Genomic DNA, 16,455 nt, shown 5'->3' with positions numbered 1-16,455 from the left:
ATCTTACAACTGAATTGAATTGTTTAATAAAATAGACACAGTAAAATCCCAACTTTATTCCAGTCATTCATTCATGGATCTGGCATGAATCTCATGGCTTTGAAATAACAAATATATTAACTTGGAAAAACATCTATATTAAAATTACCATATCTACAGGACTGGGGCACATGTGAGGTTATATTACTTCTTTTTACTTTTATTTTGTTAATTTTGTACACTGATGATTAGGTTATATCTAGAGCAATAAAGAAAAAAGGAAAGCCAAAACGAATGTGCCCCTGCACTTTTGTACTGGATACTGCTAAAAAGACCTGATTGGAAAGCAATGACATCCAGTGTATCACCCAATTGATTTGAGTGCACAGTTTATAGGGGATGGAAGCATTGCTTAGTAGATTACATATTTTCATATAGGACTCAACAATGAAAGAATAGCATAAGAAAGCATTATGAACACCTTTGGGAGTGAATATGTGATTAGGCCTAAATATGTGTTTACACATTTATATAAAAATCAAGAGGCAGAGAAGTAATTAATAAATCAGATAAAGTCTGATGCTTTGTGATTAAAATTAATGCACTTGTGCTACATCCAATTCTTTTTGAAGCGTGGTGAGAGGGATTTTTTTTATTCTGCATCCAAGGTAATATAAAAATAATTTTAACATTGTTTTCTGTTAATGTTTGGACAAGATCTTGAAACAGCTGGCAAAAAAATGAGGGAAATATAAAATGATTGGAAAATATTTTGAAGATGTTGGTTTAATTCTGTAAATCTTGAACATGATCTGTGACTCTCAAAGAATCGAAGTTCAGTAACTTGTCTGTTAATATATTTTTATTGCTATGTAACTGTTTCCCATTTAGATGTAATTAGGCCACCTCCTCCTCCACCTTCCCCTTGCAAATGCTCTTATAAACAGTACCTACAGGAAATCCACAGGTTGTCCTTTGCTTATAGAAAAAAGGTACTTTTTCTTTTATTGTTGATGTTATAGTAAATGCTTATATATAATTATCATAATATCTGCTAGAATCTATCCAAACAGTTTGAAATTCCACTTAGCTGCTGCAAAATTTTCTGAGGAATTATCCTTTTCCACATGTTTCCTCCTGCTTCTCAGAATACATTAAAGCTTAATTAGAAGAAATATTTCAAATATTGTTGCTAGCTTCTCCATGAAAAGGGGATGCATAGAATGATAACTCATTCTCTCTCTCTGTTTTTCTTTTTCTTCTTCTTTCCCTTCCCTTCTTTCCCCTCCTAATTTAAGGAGAGGAATAAATTGGCTGATATTCCAATTATCTGTCCAGCTGGTGAGGATCTTTTTTCACAGGATACAGAGCTGTCATCTTCAGCCAAAGAGGATAGTTTACAGACTGAATTCCTGGCAGAAGAAATACCCTCCGGAGACGAATATGAGTGTATATCATCTGATGATATCTCTTTGCCACCACTTTCGGAGACACCAGAATCCAACCTCTTACATTCTGAAACAGAGCTAGAAGAGCAGTGCTGTTGTAGTTCTCGTAGTCTGCATGTCAGTTCCTATAGCTTGCAAATGCAGAAAACCACTAGTATTAAAAAAGTGATGGAAGCATCTGACCTCTTAACAAATTCTGCTTATGCTGATGCTACAAATAATAGAATGGAAAACCCATCAGATCAGTTTGAGAAGTTTTGTATCTCTTCAACAGATTCTGGTCCAAAAGGCAGAGTAGTATGTCCTTTGACTTGTAGCTTACAAGGAATATCTGAAGCTAGCACTGTTTCCTGCACTATAAATGCCAAACCAGTATATAGCATGATGAGTGGAATGTCCAAAACACATTTGCAACACCTTGAACTTCATAAAAGCATGGCAGAAACACAAGTACAATTGCATGACTTGAATAACTGTACTAAAACCCAGGACAGGCTGCATGCTTTGCCTGATGCATTCTCAGGTTTCGTGTTTCAATCAGACGCCACCAGAAGCTGTCAGAGGCAGATGGTCACCCGAGAAGAGATTAGAAGTTCATCAGAAAAGAACAGCATGGCCAGCCTAACTGGACAGGCGCCTAACTTCTCCCAGCTTCTGTCTAACAAAACCGTCATGGAAGGTTCTCCGGTAACTTTGGAAGTAGAAGTAACGGGATTCCCAGAGCCTACACTGACATGGTGGGTAGCTTATAATGAGAATTAGTAAATATACCTATTAGCAAGACAATCTGAACCAATTATAATCAAATTAATTAATCTATAGACTAGAATAAATGGCTTGTATACTTTCTACTCCACACTTCTGCATGATTCCCACCTTCAAAATTGCATTTGACAATTAACCTACTTGAAATAATCTCTCTGTACTTAATTTTAAGAATGACAGCATCAAACTACTGCAAGCATATCCAATGTTTTTTAAGCAAATATATCATATAGTTTTTATATTCTACAATGTAACTTTCTACTTGTTCAATAGCTACTTAAATTCCAGATTTACCATAAGTAAATTCACCTGAATTTTCTCAGGATCTTGGCACTATATATGGACAGACAGACACATACACATGCGTGCACACTAAAACATTTATATAACCACTACGTATACATAGAGACACTCATGTATATATACTTAAGAGTCAGTTGTCAAAAACTGGAGAGAGGTTACAGGTTAAAAAAAATCCTGTAAATGTCTAAACTAAGAGAACCGGTTTTGTATTATATAATTATGGGCACTCTCTAGCTCTCTGTGAATTGCTGTATGTCTAATTAGATTGCTTTATACTGCATTTGTGAGAAATACAGATGATGTAATATAAACATCTTTTAAGATGACTTTTTAGAAATTCCCTGCCAAAGGGAATAGGGACTGAAAGAGGGGCAGGATTTCAAGATTTCGGTAGTAGTCCTCTATGTGTTGGCATATTTTCCTAAAATTTTACCTAATTTGCCATTTCTCCACTTATTCCATTAAACTTTCACAATAGAGGCCTTTCTTTTAATGTATTAAAATTAGATAAGCCTCTTACTGGAAGCGTTTTGATGTTAAGTTTATTATTACACATGTAAAGTATTAGGCAAACCATAAACTTTTTGTAAGCTGAATTTTCTTCTATGGCACTGGTAAAAATACTGGACACTGCAACCTTGGTGCTATACTGTGTTGGTATCAATAAAGTTACTTTGTTTTAAACCCCAGTGTTCTATGCTTTGAGGAGTATTGTTGGTGAAACAAGAGGTATCTTCAGTTTTATTTTATGATAAGAAAACATTAGTTTAGCTAAAAATATATACATGGTTGATTATACAGTCTTTCAAAAATAACATTTAACTGAAAGCATTTTGCAAATTAGAAATTTATGAAAACAGAAAAAAATGTGTGTTTTTGTAATTAAAAATTCACCAATACCATGTATTTTGTACTGATGTAGACATTTTATTTGATATACATATGGAAAAGCAGTTCTATGTTTGTGCTAGGCTAAGTGTAGCTTATGCTGAAATGTCATGAGGCAAGAAGAGCCAGAATTTTCCCTCACTTCCAGCATGTAAATCAAGAGTCCATACCAATACATAGTGACAGATCTTCAAGTGTTAGAATATGACACCAGTTCTCTCAAATAACTCCTGATGCAGTGTTCTATCCTGTTTGATGATGTGAACTAAGTAAATGTTAAGTGGGCTGGGGGAAGGAACAGATCCTTGACTGTTCTTTATACTGAAGGCACAAGTTCAGAAAGTTTGTACGTTGCTTATGCATCTTAAGAGCCTATTCATGAGCTGAATGTAGCTTGACTCAACACCTTACTAGCAAAAATGTTTCAGCACAAAACTGAGGACCCAGACCTTAATGCTACTCTCTACAATACTGCAGTGATATAACTGTGACTTGTCCATTGAAAACAATTTTCAGAAGCACATTTTCTAGTATTAAGAATGTGTTATCAAGCAATTTGAATTGTTTAAATAGTCATCCATATTTACATATACCTTTAAACTGAGGAATGAGAGCACAACCATGAGCTCTGTCTTGCTCTCAATGTAGTGTTGCAGAGGTTGTCTGAATTTGTGAAGTACTGCTTGGCATATGGTGATATAAATCTGACTTGAAAACTGACTCTCTGCTTCAGGTACAAGAAGGGCCAGAAACTGACTGCAGATGAGCACGTAAAGCTTTTACAAAAGGAGACAAAGCATACTTTGTTCATTCAGAAGGTGTCTGATAAAGATGCTGGCCTTTATGTTGTTCGGGCTAAAAATTTGAATGGCACTATCTCATCAAGTGCCATTCTCCACGTGAAAGGTAACAGGCCACCTATTACAAGAATAGACTGGATAATGCTGTGTGTCATCTATATTAGCATATCACTGATGTACTGGCTATTCACAAAATAAGTACAATATTGACTGCACTAGACTTAATTCTCACATGCTAAGACAAAATTAGATTTGTTTTCTCACACTGCATCTGTCACAGTCTGTACCAAACCACTTTTATGTCACACTTGATATATTGCTTGTTTCTTTAATACCAGTATTATGTGCTTATTTTCCTTTCTCATAGTCATGTTGAGATAAAAACATTACAAAGATTTTCTAGAATCTGAGGCAGAGTTTTGCTTTCTAAAAATGTTGACATTACAAAGTGTTGGAAACAGTTTTAATAGTTATAGGTATTAAATGTGAAGATACACCCAGGTAGAGTGCTCAAATCAATGTATATTTTATGATATGACTTTTTTGGGGAGAGAGTGTGGAGGGTGTTGAAATGGTTTTTTTTTTAAACATCAAATGTATTATTTCCAACCACATTTTTCTCAAATACTTTTTGAAAATTTTTATTTTTAGGAGAAAGCTTCTTAGTAAAGAAATCATCCCGTTCATGATTGCACTGGCATAGATCAGTTTTAAATCTGTTTCAGCCCAGCAGATAGTCTTCACAAATGAAAGCTGCAGTAGTTCCAATAGAGTTGTGATTGTCTGCATTACAAAGATTTGACCCAGAATCATCAGGATTTGTGTAAGTGGCACCTAGCACATAGTAGACCAAAAACCTCAAATGTTTACAAAATGCATCATTCCAACATACCAGTCTGCTTAGGTAGATGCTTGTGATACTTTCTTTGCCTTCTTACGAAAGTAAAGATATAAATATTTCTAATAATCCACTAAATTGTTAGTATAAGACAAAAAAGATAATAGTTTATGAAGTGAGGATTTTGCATGTTTAAAATTTTTAACACCCTGATTTCAAACAGAATCAACCAAATTGGGGAAATACTGAAAAGTGTATTCACACACAAAAAAATTTGTTTTATTTCAGTCAAAGAGAATTCTCCTATAACTTCAGAGCAGTAAATCCAAACTAGAACTTTGTTCACCTACATATTGCATTTCATTCTTGACAAGGACAACCACAAATACTATTTTTTATTAAGGTAGTAATTTGTTTAAATATTTTATAACAATGACATAACTGTGCCAGTGGAAGATTTTGTCTATAAATCCTCAAATGTAACTTCATTCTTTAGCTCCAGTACTTGTTGTATTTGTACAGTAAAAATGATTGACAGCTACATGATTTTTCCTGCATCTTTGATTTGCAGCTTTCATATTACAACTGTGTTGGTGTGGAAAATTTATAGAGAGGAAATATTTACTTTCTCTTGCAAAATTGGCAGAAATGAAGTAAGCCTTTTACTGTGCAGCGTGCTATGAGCAAAATATATATTGCAAATTGCCAGGGGTCAGTGAGATTTAGACTGACATTTAGATATTTTGGACCAGTGACTGCAACTTCATTAAAATTTCTGTAACTTTGAAACAAGAGAAGTTCTCAAGGGAATATAACCTCACAGCAATAAGAGAGGGAACAGGAGGAGGTGATAAGCAGATGGGGGAACAAAGTAAATTCTAACTAGAATTGGTATTATCCTTAATGAATAACTTTCTAAGTTCAGTCATCTCCCAAAAATGATGATTCATAAGAATTCTCTCAGGTATAAAAATCACCTATTTGCCTAAAGTGTACTTTCCATTTCATAATAAAGCTAATTTTAATAATTAGTATGATTTTGAATGTTTCCATTTTCATAAAAGTAAAATTCAGTTTTGTGGTTTTGTGCCCTTGTGACTTTATGCATGGTTATTATACAGCAAAGAACCTATGTGAGCAAGCTGACTTTCATAAGTGGTACATTAAGCAATATTGTGGTAAGAAGAAACCAAAATGCCTCTCCTACGTGCCGTAAAGTTTTGCCTGCTGCAGAGCTGCCAATGCTTGATAACTTTATCCTGTTCATAACACTCATTTTCTATTTGAAAATTTTTCTATTTGAAAATGAGTCTTCTAGCTGATGGCTGCCCTTCAGTTCTCTGTTTTTACTGAGAGTTGCCATCATTCAAAAATTAAAAGTAATCATGGATGTTCTTTTGACTTGTTTTCTGCTTTTCTAAGTAACTCTATATAATACTCAGGTCACTTTTCCAGGCATTTTTGCCTTCAGTATTGAGGCTAAGTATATGCACACAAAAAAACCAGGAGTGAAAGCAAAAATGTTCTCTTTCTTCTTCTGCCTTGCCTCTGCCAGATTTGGGCCTTTAAATTAAGCATTAACTGTCATCAGGCTTGTGACAGAAAGACTCATTGTAGCTCTGTAGATGCTGGGCTCAAAGCTGCGTCTCTGTTTTAACTTGTGGATCCTTCATCTTGAAAACTACAGGAAGTTCATTGCTAGAATGATCATTGTTCTGCCTTTTTTATATGGCCAATGTGTGAGAGTTCAGAGATACGCATTTGACCTTTTTGGTTGGAAGAAAGCCATTTGTTGAGCAAAACAACACTGCGAGTTGAGTCTCTGTCCTTCAGAAAGCAAGGCTAGAGCTAGGATTCCAGCCCTGTTGGAAAAATTTGTCCCAAACTCACTTGTAGTTCTATCAAAGCAGGAGAAAAATACGTGAACTTTTCATCATGTCACAGGGCAGGAATTGGAGGTAGATTGGATCTAGACTTGTAGTTGGATCTGATTGCTTGCTGGCTCTTACAGAAAGACTGCTCACTATTTATGATAATCAGCTCTACATGTTAAAAAGGTAACAAACAGACACAGAACTACTGGACAAGTGTGCACAGATTATGGGAACAAATTCTTTCCCCTCCCTCGTAACACTTCCTGATGAACTTCCAGGCTCCTAGGGTATTACAAGGGAGCAGGCATGCAGACCACCTCCCTCATACATATTTGCATTAATTCTGTTTCTGTTAACTTCATTTAATAGGCTTTAGAACAAGTGGGAGAGATCTCCGTTACTTGCTTTACCTGAGATTTGACAGCCAGAATACAAGACCAGTTTACAAAATTGTGGGAGAGTAAGAGATGCAGCTTTGAATCCAGGTGGGATTTATTCCATCTTTTTATTAATATTATTTAGAAACTAGCCAGTGATCTGGCCTTTTATTGGAGTTTGGCTTACACACCCAGTTCCAAGCATAACAAGGAGGACTGGCATCTTTCCTCTAAGAGGGGAGGAATTAAAGAAAAGCCTTGGAGAGAGAGTAAATTTTATTCCAACATTTACAAATCTGTGCTGCCTATGCCTATGAACAAGCATATTCTTCCTTTAATAAAATACTGAGTATGTATCATGCTGCATATGTCTAATTGAGTATACTTATGTTTTGCCCCCTTAGCAGAAAAACATTTAAAATCAATCCAATGCTGATTTCTTTTTTTTTTTCTGAATTATGGTTTAAATAGTTCATGAAATTACCCTAGTTGCTAAAGTTTGTATTTTCCTTATTTATTTTTCTCTTTTTTTAATCATATTTTGAAAGTACTATTGGTAGTTCATGTACTGAACAAGACATAAAAGTAGTTTATCATCTTAATGGGCTTTTTCAAGGCATTGCTATTTAAGACTTGATTTGGGATTATATGCTCCAGGAAGGCTTTCCATATGAGGAAGCTGTATTGACGTGATGCCTCTCTAACTGTTCACTGCTGTGATGTGGGGTTGAAACAGCACCTGTGCTGTATTTTGTTGTTTGGAGAAGGACATTTTTAAGCCACTTCTATCTAGAAAGTCACTAAAGGAAAGCTGCCCTCTGCCCTCAAAACTACAAAAGTAGAATAGTAGTGAAATGCCGCACTTCGTGAGCTTATCACTCATTCTCCAGCTTGAACCATAAATGGCTGTTGTAACTGACAAATTAGGTGGCCCAGATTTCAACAGAGCCTCACAGAAAAAAGGTGTCAAGGGTAATCTTGTCTCCAACTATGCCAAGATGAAACAAAATTATTCCACTGGGGAAAGGTAGATTAATGCAGAGTTCTTTGTACACCCTGATTAAAACTATACGGGTCTAAAGCTTATATAGAAGATCCCAATAGATTACCTGTCACCTAGGGGAGCCAGCTGCCTTTCTCATGAAAGTGAGCCTCAGTTTTGCTATTCAGTTCAAAAGCATCTGAAGTGGCTTATGATCTGCGCCTGTGCCAACACATCCAATTTCATTTTTACTCAAACATGTTATCTGTGAAAAGTAAGCTTCTTACTACTGGATTAAATCCTGAAATTGAGTTCCTATTTAAATGTTAAATAAGATCTTTCAAGTTTGATTTGTGAGAAGAAAGTGAGATGCAAAAGAATCCAACTTTTGAAATCTAAAAGTACACTATTATTTTCAAGAGTACATGCAAGTATGGCATTCATGCTATTGCTATATAACAGACACTGTGAAATAATAAAAGCTCAAAACAAACACGTTGTCACTTCTGAGAATGTTGTCATTTTTGCATAGTCAGGTATTACAGCTATTAAATGCAAAAAGGTATAAATGTAAGGCCAGAAATTGTCTTAGCACTTCTGTAGATCTTAATAAATCATTGTAGAAGTACGTAATCCCTTTGTTCCTTAAACATTTCCTCTGAGAATTTGGACATTTCTGTGAATTTTAGATTAACAGAACTTTATTTTGTGGGTATGGTATTGCATCTACTTTAAAACAGGAATAGTTTTAAATGAGCAGTTTTTAATGGGTATATGGATACTAGCCACATTTTTAATTCCTGCAAGAAACAAGATTTAAAAAAAAAAAAAGACATTAGATATACCAGATACACAGCAGGATGCTGAAACTCTCCTGGTTTTAATGCTTTGCTTTGTAAACAAAGGTGTAATCAGTGCTGATTACTGCTGTATTGGCAGTCTGGGTTTAAATACTCTTTATTTATGGGCTTTAATGAATGCCCAAAGGATTTTGCTGGAAAATTCCTGCTGTTTTCTGTTCAGATAATAATTTAAAAAAGAGTGACAGTGATGTAGTCTCATGACACATTAATACTTCTCTGAAAGAAAACCACACTCATTCTGTTTCAGCAATAATTTCAACTTAATGCTTCCTCCCCACCCTTTTTTTTAATAGCTCATGTTGTGCATGCTTCACTTCTTCCTTCTTTTAACCATACTGTAGAAGCAGGGAATACATCTAGGTGGTTTATATTGTTCTGGTTCTGCTACTTTCTTGTTTTATGGTGCTGAGTTCCCCTCATCACAGTAAGTTTTGAACCCATAGTTACTTCAAGACCCCAAAAATGTTTACATCTTCCTGATTGCTCTCTTAAAGAGCAGATTTAAATCTCAATCTCTCTAGCTTTACAACAAAAATATTACACTTAGGCATATTACCAACCTAACCTTCCTTCTTCCTTCCCCATATGTAGACACCCATTAAAAAAGAAAGTGGTGAATGAGATTGCTTGACTACAAGTTGTGGCATTGTGTGAAGGGGTATTTACACAAGGTGCATAAATTTGGAGGGGAAAGGGATTAATTATTTTCATTTTTCAAAAGAAGCATCCTGTCTGAGGGTCCAGGTGTGAGTCAGTAGGCAAGGGGAGGATGAGGCATTCCCCTGGTTGGCTTTGGATCAGATATGGCTGGAGCTGCAACGGAGAAGGTGGCTTCCTCTCCTAAGGTAAGGTACGCCTATTTCTGGACCTTTCTCTGGAGACTTTGCTAGGGTAAGTTAGTAATTTGTATGTGTGTATATCTTTTGTGGCTCAGAGAAGCTGTGTCTTTAAAAATTGCTGCTCAGACTTCCTTTAATGAGGCTACACCACAGTATTCAAGGAGACTGGAGCTCTGGATTATGGATATTTCAGATCAATTGGGTCATGAGACCCCCTTGGTATTCCTTAATAAAATTCCTTCTGATTGCATTAGGAGATTGACTGATACAAAAGCTCTAAACAATAAAGTGCAGTGTCTTCATTTAGAGCAACGCTGAGTGAATCCAAAGTCTCTGAGCAGCATGGTGTGAATCTCAGTCTAGCCTAAATTTTTAGAGAAGATAGAGGGAAGCTGATAAACTTGCTAGTATTACATTTCAAGACATCAGAGATTGGAAATTATATGCCTGGAGTAAAAAGATTAAGAATAACTGTGAAGCAAAGTAATAAAAAAATGCCTGCTGAAAAGAATTTGGCTTGACCTGGTACTACCTGTGTGTGAGAGAGACTTCAGGCAGGGGTGAAAGCTACGTGATAAAGCCAGATGCAGGTCTTGTCTCCATCTGCAGTTTTTGCATTGCTCCCGACTGTTGAGTTTTCCTTACTGGTTCCCCAATTTGCAGCAGAACTCTACTGGTTCCTACAAATAACTTATGTAATATTTAATATTTGACATACTACTTATCTGAAGCCATCAGAGTGGGATTTCAGTACCACTGACTACCTGAAATGTTTTCCCTCCACAATGCAGGAAAAAAGATCTGTTCCTTCTAACTTTTGTGCTTCATGGGATGTCCAGCCAAGAAATAATTTTTCATTGACAAGTTGTCTTAGCTTATTCTGAAATTTCATTATGATATCATGGGAAAGCCATTGGTGAAATATAACCATCCATTCTAACTTGAAGGTTGCTGTCAGAAGATGAACTCTTCTTTTACAGCAGACTTTGTTTCCCTATTGAGCCTGTGCCTTAAAGAGTTGTAGTAACTGTCACTTCATGGTTTTCTTTGCACATAATTTTTTCCCTTTTGCTGTCTAGAAACTGGTCATTTTAGTTTTTATGTTCTTCTGACTTACTGATACAAAATCAAGATGAGGTCTGATCATTATCACCATTCCACTCTGATTTTTTTTTTTTTTTTTTTTTTTAATTATAAAAAACATCCTGGTATGAGATGCAGCCTGACTTCACAAGGTAATACAAACCACATAAGTAATGGAATCCAGCCAAAAATATCACAAGGAGTGGTTGGTGCCCACTCAACGTTTTCCACTGGAATACATACTAATCATGCACTGTTTGTGACTTACTGCCAGCTGGCTGCAAAGAGGAGGCAGGGGTGTAAGCTTGGTTCTCTTGCTTGAAGTGAAGCTGCAGATCCCAAATTTCTGTCATTCGGGTGCATGCAATACAATGGTGGCAGCAGCTTGCGCATGCTAACTTTCAACAGCTAAAAAGTGAGTTGTTTGAGCTGCTGGGACTGTCTGATACAGACCTTAGGTTAGCAAGAGTATGAGAGAGTAAAACTCAGATACTTCTGCTCTATATTGTGGCCTCAGTCCTACAGTAATGGGAAGAATGTAAAAGCAGCTAAGCTCGAAAACTTATTGCAACTAAGAGCTCACCTAAGCAGTAGATTTATCAATACAGTGGGTGAAAATGCCTGCCTCACCAGGCTGACAGTCCCACATTTGGCAAAAATAGCCATGGATCCAATATATTTGGGTTTAGAAGTTGCTGGGCATCTTTGTGGGATAGGCTGATTTTTCTTTCACAATAGCATAAAGAAAAAGAAATCGTCCTAAAGCAGTGGAGTAATGTTGGCATAATGGGGGGAGTAGCAAGCTCTGTTATTTATCACACATTTCAGTAACTTTCAGTTTCTGAGAAGGCTGGTGATTACTTTTGTCAAGTATTATGGACACGTGGTACAATTGATAGTAAAGAGGATCAAGAAGACATTCTTTATGTGATAGAAATACAAAATGTTCATTTTTGTTGTAGTATATGTCTTTGTGTGTGCTTCTGTGTGTTAACATCTGCTGCTTTGGATTCCCTATGTCAAGAATACTTAGTCTGAGTTCTGAGATCGTCGTCTTTTTTACTGTGGTCCTGGTGGCAAAATGTAAGTGGAACCTCAGGTAGTAGTACAGTGATCCAGTAAATCCAGGTTTACAGCTTGTTAGGTGACATGTCACATGAAGCAATGCTGTGATTCAGTACAAACTGATGCTGATTGAAATTTCTTCTATTTTGACGGGTTAGTTTGTACTGGCTCAGGTATCATCTGTTCTCCCACAGCTGGCATGAATCCAGCACAAACTCAATCCTGTGTACTCTGGTTATTGCAACAGAAATGCAATTATTTGCCCATCCTTCATCTGAATCAGATTTGTACTGGATGATCTGGTAGTCCATGGTTTCAGTATTAATGATGGTCAAAATACTGATCTTGATCAAAGTGATACAGAGGCCACATTCTGGCCCTCACCATTGTTGCAAATATAGATCAATATTTTTTTGTTTTTTTCAATAACAATTTTTTGTTTAGAAGAATAGGGAAAAAAAGTGAAGAAAGAGCAAGATGCACAATGATGCACTAAATGCAAAAGTTTGCTCTCTTGACTTTGTCACTTTAAATTTGTGTGGAATGTTTACTCTTCCACCTTCACTGAAACACAATAATCCATATAGATTTGCCTACTACCTATGCAAAGAATATAATTCTTCAGCATTACCATGGAACTAATATCACTATGCCTATGCATGAAATCCTTGCGTGCTTAATATCCATGTGTTTCAACGAACTTTATGCTATATAGATAAATGTCGGCCTACTAACTGTTTTGCAAACAAGTTATCCTGATTTCCAGGCATCAATAAGGGCTCTCTTTGTCATGCAATGTGGTGAACTCTATAATTATGAGAACGGATTTTTTCTTCAGTTGCTTTAGTTGTGCCTTTTAAAATACAGTGATTAATTTTTTTTTCAGTACAAGGAAAACAGCCAAACTTCATACAAAAATTTGGACATACAACTCTACAAGAAGGAGAAGACTTAATCCTGCATTGCACTATACATGGAAAGCCCAAACCACATGTCTGCTGGACAAAGGATGATATCCAAATGGTATCTGGAGACGTCAGCGTATGTTCTAATGTTCTTGAAATATTTATTGGGAGAAAGAATATATTTTGCTTTATGCTACTAATAATATCCTATGTGCATTCTATTGTTTTACAGATTGAGAAATTAGGAGATACCTATTACCTTTTAAAAAGAAATGTAGTCCTTGCTGATACTGGGAAATATATCTGTGTTGCCAGCAATGAAATTGGAAAGGCACAATGTTCTGCTTTCGTAACAGTGATAGGTGATTCATCCTGCCTGCTGCATTTTTTTAGGCATGTTGTTGCCATATTAAATGAGCATCTTGTTTCCAGTTACTAATGTACATGTTTTGTTTCAGAGAAAAATAAAAACCCAGAAATTTCCACTGGAACTCAGGCTAAATCAGAGTGGGAAGGTGGATACTTTTCAGAAGAAATGAATGTCACCACAACTGAGCTGGTACAAGCCCGGAACACATGTTGTGTGCAAGATCAAAGGCCAATGACTAAACATCTTCCAGTAAGGTAACTTGCAGCTTACTCTGTGCTACATCTTGTAATACTTCAAGGTCCAAGGACCTTAATTGTCAAAGCGCACATCAAACACTCTTCCTAGTCCTATGAATTTTTGCATAACGTAAATGAAGTGCATAATACATGATTGCCTTTTACACTTAATTGTTCATCAAAACATACGCAGTTCTGTTATATGAAAGACCTCCTAATATGACAGAAAATGGAGTTTGTGCAATAAGGTATTTAGTTTAGTGAAATATTTTTTTAAAATCTCAGTATCTTAGTCTAGATATTAATGTAAGATTGAACAGCTCAAAGATACAAAGTATTCCAGAAGTTCAAACTGAGACAACTACATGAACATGAAGTTTCAATAACAGAATGTGTAAACAATGTTTTCTACAAGGTAAGCATCTTATTTAGAAGAATAAGTAGCAGTCCTAATAGCACAGGAACAGTCATCGTACATTAATTGATTAAAGATGACAAAACTTCCAACTGTGTAATTTCAGAAGGTGAAATGAGATACATGAGGTCAATAGTCCTTGCGGTGACTTCTTGCACAAGGTTAAATCTTGCCTCCTGAATTTAGGCTCTGGTAGCCCACTGAGGTTTATGGTGCTAGAACTGCCTGTCTTTTGAGTAATGTATTTGGGGATGAGAGAGTTTTTATACCCTGTGACCGTTATTAATCTGGTTTACTCTACTATTAGTTCACTGTTTCACTGGAAACATCAGATAAGATGAGGTAACAAAGGGATGTAGGTGGGAGTTAGGAAAAGATTGTGCACATAAAAATAAGACTTGCTGTCAGAGGTTTTCAATAGAAAATACCTGAACAATTCTATTGATAATGTTTATTACACAACTCTGAAACTGGTAAGACTGTTTTACAGTGAAAAGCTGGTTTCATGATGATACAGTAAAATCGCTTTCTTTCTAGAAGGTATGTGGAGCAATGTGGTGGAAAAGAGGCTTCAGGAGTCTCATGGCTTTAAAGAAGTGATGGTTAATGTGATTTGGAAAAGTAGTTGAGAATCTGTGGTATTGCTGTCAGGCTAGTCTTTCACAGTCTGCTCAAAATGTTAAGTTTACACTGGTCAGATAAATATGCATTTGTTGCCTAAAAGTGTCTGAATTTTTTCTGAACTTTTCATACAAAGTGAATTCTATGGCAAAAAGCCATAGAAAAAAAAAAAAAGAGCAGTGTTCTTTTGTCTTTAAGTTCCTGAGGCTTGTCTATCTAGATGTAGAGCAACACATAAAAAGAAAGGAAAATTATTGCATGTGTTGATTCAAAAGCTGCTCTCATTTCATCATAAGCTGCCTGCACAATTTCCCCCATGTCCAGCTGGTCAAGCATTGATACATATATTTTGTTCAGGTTTTTTCTGTATTGCTGTGAGATGGCAGATATTCCAAAGCAAAAAAATCAAATGCAAGATCATGTTAATTTTACTTAGGGTACATAGAGAATTCAGTATGATTAAAACATGTAGATCATACAGAAAGGTGAAATTTCTCCTCATTTTTCTCATCTTTTCTGTTCTTTATAGCTAAAGTGCCTTCTGGTTATTTGTGATTGTCAGTAAGATGAGTTTTAGGATATTTCTTGTTTTGTCTGGAATCACTCTTTATTTGATCTCTAATCTTGTATTGGCTCAACACCACAGAGAACAGTCTATGCCAACCACCACAGTGTTGCTTATGAAAGGGAATGCTGCAGCTGCCACCATTAAAAATACAGGCAATATTAACTGACCTTTTTTAAACAGGTTTAAAGAGAAACTCTGGCTTCAAGGAGTGTATCTTGAATTTGAGAGGCCACAAGAGATTAGCTTCAATTTGGAACATGATCCTGTTCTGCTGCTGCCTGCTGCAGAGGATCAGAAGATGGACTGAACTGCAAGATGCCTGATTCATGAAGGTGTTCATATTGTTTGCTGTGCCCATTAGTAGATATTGGCCATGGGTGAGGAGAAAAGGAATCTTTCAGTGCTATTTGCTTTATATCTAGGTTACAATTTGTATTTGGTTTCTTTATAAATAAAACATTAATAAAATTCACCTGTGCACAGCATTTATTAGTGATTTCTAATTTCTTGTGGTTTTGTTCTGGTTTGTTGGACAAATCTACCAGAAGATGATGATGGAAAAAAGAGACATTAGTCTTCAAAATTACAGATCTCCTTGATGATTCGTCAGTACCTACTGTTTTATTCTTCTACAAATTCCATCAATGCCATCAATTCCATCAATAGTTCTTCCCACTAGCTTGTATAGCGAATTCAGACACAAACAAACGAGGACTTAAAACTAAGTTATTTTATAACTACAGAATTCTCTGGTTTATTAAATACAGTGTTCATTACCTTATTTCTAACAGCTTTGGAACATTTTGAGGAGGCTGGGCACCAAAAGGAGTGGTTACTGATAATAGCAAACCTGTCTAATGCATGCTTGGTACCAAGAATGTCTTCAGGGAAGAGAGAGTCTCTTTAAGGCAGCATAATGGAGAAGTCTTCCACTATATTGCTTCTGCTTTCAGGACTGGACTACTGTGACAAAGCAGTCCATTTCCAGTTGATGCATGTCATTACAGTCCAAAGGAGTGGACTATGAAGTGATGATACCTGTTCTAGTTTCAAAGCACATCCTTAGTTTAGCCAAGGACTTCCCTATGATAGAATCCCTCAAGACCTACAGCATCCATTCAGGGTATAAAGAAAATCTGAACTGAAATTGAACCTTTTGGATTATAGGACAGTCATTAGCATGATGAAATTTTTGTCTCCATCTCTGGAATCCAGAGTCTGGGCGTCTTTTTCACT

The 16,455-nt window shown here is 36.1% G+C and overlaps 1 protein-coding gene across 2 annotated transcripts in view; it reads left to right on the top strand.

Moving 5' to 3' along the window:
- Nucleotides 1–15,704, top strand: part of CCDC141 (coiled-coil domain containing 141) — a 107,128-nt gene extending 91,424 nt beyond the window's left edge. For both annotated transcript variants that reach the window (XM_059820175.1, XM_059820176.1), the window contains 6 exons: nucleotides 1,278–2,164; nucleotides 4,117–4,289; nucleotides 12,991–13,145; nucleotides 13,242–13,371; nucleotides 13,468–13,633; nucleotides 15,400–15,704. In XM_059820175.1, coding sequence (XP_059676158.1) covers nucleotides 1,278–2,164; nucleotides 4,117–4,289; nucleotides 12,991–13,145; nucleotides 13,242–13,371; nucleotides 13,468–13,633; nucleotides 15,400–15,526 — 1,638 coding nt within the window. In that variant the 3' untranslated portion in view covers nucleotides 15,527–15,704. The remainder of the gene's footprint in view (nucleotides 1–1,277; nucleotides 2,165–4,116; nucleotides 4,290–12,990; nucleotides 13,146–13,241; nucleotides 13,372–13,467; nucleotides 13,634–15,399) is intronic.
- Nucleotides 15,705–16,455: the final 751 nt, after the last annotated feature.

Source organism: Gavia stellata, chromosome 8 (genome assembly GCF_030936135.1).
Source record: "Gavia stellata isolate bGavSte3 chromosome 8, bGavSte3.hap2, whole genome shotgun sequence".
Taxonomy (NCBI): domain Eukaryota; kingdom Metazoa; phylum Chordata; class Aves; order Gaviiformes; family Gaviidae; genus Gavia; species Gavia stellata.
Note: the sequence above shows the minus strand (reverse complement) of the source record. Positions and strands in the feature narration are given on the sequence as shown.